The following is a 3,976-nucleotide window of genomic DNA, read 5'->3' as shown; positions in this document are numbered from 1 at the left end:
AATTTTATATAATATGGTGGATTATGTATCTCTGAAATTTAAATATTGCTTTTATAGATTTAAATATTGCCTTTAGTGACGACATTATTAGAGGTGATGAATGGCAATAGTGTGAGTAGCTGCGACAAGTAGGTATTAGCGTCGAGTTAACAACGGTGACCTTGTTGAAAAAGGCTTTAACGACGACATTTGTCGTTCCGAATATGCCCATAATTTTTGTAGTGAGTTAGCTTCTGTAACCTCTATATTTTGTATATTGAAGCACCATCCTCTAATTTCTGCTCAAATATTTGAAGAGCCACCATTTCAATAACACTTACCACTTTAAACCTAGATTAACCATGCCAAGTTAGATCAAGACTTTTCCTTGTCTTTTCTTCACAATCACAAGATTGAATAATATTAAAAAACAACCAAAAAACTCTCCAAGATTTTTCTCCATCAGCTCACGTTTTTCTATATTCGATCGATTTCAATCAATAGGTACATCTAATTACAACATAAAATACAATAGATATAAAACACAGAAAAATCAAATTTTACAACACCCCATTTAATTAACTATATTTCACGGCCTGAAAATTGTATCAGAATTCAGCGGTATATCAAACATCTTCACAGGACATTCACCGGAAACATGGCCTTCCGGTTCAATCGTTGAGCTCAAAACATGTTCCGAGAACCCAATATTTGACTCCGACCACCCCATTTCCTCTCCAGGCAACGGCGGCAACCCACAACTGCTTATACCACTTGCACCGAAGTAGTTTTTCTCTTGATCTTCCTCATTATTACTGAAAACCGAATTATACCCACAAAATTGCATTCCATTCCCATCTCTTAAAAAACTCTCCAGATTTGATCCATAATTAGTCCCACCAAACTCCATCTCCATATTCGGGATGTTTGGAAACCCAAATGACAACATCGGATCAACTTCACTATGCAAAACTTCATCATGCGTTTGTTCATGATGAACAGTTTGAGGTCTTTGATTTAGAAAATTTGCGTAAACTTGTTGGAGATCAATATTTGTAGGCTGCACCATCGTCGATCCACCACCTATACCATTGCAATGATTGTCTATGTTGCCACCACGACCTCCGTATTCTGTTGTTCCATCACCACCATGGGAATGAAAGCTCTGAGAGTTGACCATATCGGAGATACGAATAGACTTAGCTCGTCTAGTTTTCCGGCAACCACCACCGACGGGGATGTTTCTGAGTGAGCCACCTTTAGTCCAATATCTTCTACACCCTTTGCAAAAGTATCTTGGTTGAGTCAAACTGTAATTGTTGTAGTAACAAAATTTCGTACTGGATGAACCACAACGAGGACATGGTGGACAAATCTCCACATTGGGCTTCCATCCTCTTTCCATTCTTAATAAAATACAAGTTCATAAAGGTTCAACTGGAATCCTCTATCTGTCCACATTCAAACCACACTGATTCTCTTTCGCTGTGTGTGAAGCTGATGAAGGGAGATGTGTGTGAAGTGGAAAGAGGAATCAGTGTGTGCAAAAAGGTGTTTCCTGTTAAGAAAGTGAGAGACGGTGATATGGTTATATTGGGTGGAGAAATATTGGCTGTCTTTGATTTGCCTTGGGATGTATTATAGATTAATTTAATATAATCAATCACTTTATATTTTATCCATATACATTCAAATTATATATATTCAAATCAAAAGTAAATAACTTTGATTATAGTGAAAATATTAGATTATATATAGTTATTGTTTGAAAATTATAGCGTATTAGATGTCACATATAATTTTTACACATTATGTTCACTTACGATTTCAATAAAACAGAAAAAAGTTATAATGAATGAAAGTGAAATTTATCATTTAAACAAAACGTTAACATAAGAGTGTGAACTTACAACTTACAAGCGACAATAACGTAAGAGCGTGGACTTGCAAGTGTTTAAGATAGTGAGCAGATTTTGTGTTAAAGAGTGCAAAGAGGGCCATGCATGCACGTGTGGGTGCTGGGGAATGAGTTAGGGAAGGCAACGGGTACGGGACCCGCCTGGTGAACGTAATAGAGGTGGCGAAACTCACGGTGGTTGTCGGCGTTTGCAATGTGTGTCATGACGCCATTGGTTGATTATGAAGGGGATGGAGGAAGCAAATTTCTCGATTGCTTCAAAATTGTTTTGCTTCCATGAAGAGGAAAACTGACTTCCTCAAGTGGAACTTGTTATACCGTTTAACCATGTAAAATATCAATATTACGAAATAACGTAAGTTATAAACAGTGATTCATGATTTGATTATTTTCGTGTAAAAAAATCTACCGTAGGTCCTTGCTTCTTGGCATAGAAGATTTTTCTGATAGGTTATAAAGTTATTTATATGTACGATTTGATACTATTATATATTAATAGTACTTTTTTCTATTTCTATTCCGTGGGTATCTTAATGATATCGGTATTTTAGAATAACGTAACTCATGAAGTGCGATTCCATAATCTGATGAAGCAAATGATTCTTGGTTGTAGGGATAGTGCATTAGCGATGTTAGAAGCACTATGTATGCGAGTTTTTACTATCCTAGATCAATGTTTTCTACTTTTCTTTGTCCTTTGGGTTTTATTAGTCGCTAGCTTGCCTTATATTAACCCATTGCTCTTTGGAAGAAAACGTATGATGATAGTATGATATAATTAAAGAAAATTCAAAAAAATAATAATAAGATGATGTAGATGTAAAAGTTGGATTTGGTGATCCCTAAGACGAGGAATGTCCCTTGGATAGTCACGCTTGAGGGTTTAGAAAGGTACATCGGATCATGGGTTTCTTGGATCACGCTTTTTAAATTATAAAATTCATGTCTCGAATTGTGTTGGCTTTCCATCCCTTCCTTCTTTTTTAGTTCCCTTCAACTGGACATAAACTCATTTCACTACCAAAGATTATTTCTTGTTTAGCGGTATTCACTATTGCGTTATGGCGGAACCTTATGAAGGCCTTGGGGGGCCATGGCCTCCTTGCTTTTCACATTAGTAATTAGTAACATTCATATGACCACAAAAGTATATAACCACAAAATAAACACTTTTCATATATCTATCATAAACAATAACCTATTTTATAAAAAGTAAGCTTGCAAAATTATTATTATTATTATTATTATTATTATTATTATTATTATTATTATTATTATTATTATCATATAAGCAAAACTATTTATTATCTTTGTTATAATGAAATGTACAAATTTTGACGATGTATGCAGTTTCGATAAGAACTAAAAAAACGTAAAGGCTTCATTTCATTACTTACTTTCTTGGTTTTACTGGTACAACAAAAATGGCATTTAAGTATTTGACCTTTTTAGAACATTTAAGTATTTGACCTTTTAGAACAACATAGGAAATAAAATGGAAGGTGAGTTTTTCAATTAGGTTTGCACTTACGGAAAGGAGTCATTCCTTCTCAACTCACTCAACTCATTGTCACATCAGTTTTTTTCTATTCTTTCATTTCAATCTTTTCAAACCCACAGCATATGAAAATCCTATCCTTTCCAACCCACTTTCCATATCATTTAATTAAATTAAAAAATATAAAATAAAATAAATTATAGCACTTTTTATTTAAAAATAAATATTTGCTAATTTAAAACAAAAAAAAATCTAAAATAATATTAAAAATAATAGTAATTAAAAAACCACACTACAAATAGAAAAAATACACGATAATTAAAAAAAAAACACTTCAAAAAGATAAAAGAATTAAAATCATAAAAAGATAATTAAAATTAACTAGTTATCTAGAGTTGAAATGTAGACATGTTAAATGTGATCGGTAAGATCAGATCGAGGTTGGTGGTGGGTTTCATAATTGCGCAATTCATGTATGATTTTTGGATCTTCGACTTCGTCATTGCGGGGGTCGGGCTGATGCACAGGAGATATCGCAGCACCATCATTTTTCAGTATCATATTGTGCAGTATAATACAAG

The 3,976-nt window shown here is 33.7% G+C and overlaps 1 protein-coding gene across 1 annotated transcript; it reads right to left on the bottom strand.

The window, feature by feature from the left end:
* Positions 1-453: 453 nt before the first annotated feature.
* Positions 454-1,515, bottom strand: LOC111898650 (dof zinc finger protein DOF3.5). Its single transcript, XM_023894549.3, has one exon. It carries the CDS (start codon positions 1,382-1,384, stop codon positions 569-571), a length of 816 nt encoding a protein of 271 aa, XP_023750317.1. The 5' UTR covers positions 1,385-1,515; the 3' UTR covers positions 454-568.
* Positions 1,516-3,976: the final 2,461 nt, after the last annotated feature.

Source organism: Lactuca sativa, chromosome 2 (genome assembly GCF_002870075.4).
Source record: "Lactuca sativa cultivar Salinas chromosome 2, Lsat_Salinas_v11, whole genome shotgun sequence".
NCBI lineage: Eukaryota > Viridiplantae > Streptophyta > Magnoliopsida > Asterales > Asteraceae > Lactuca > Lactuca sativa.
Note: the sequence above shows the minus strand (reverse complement) of the source record. Positions and strands in the feature narration are given on the sequence as shown.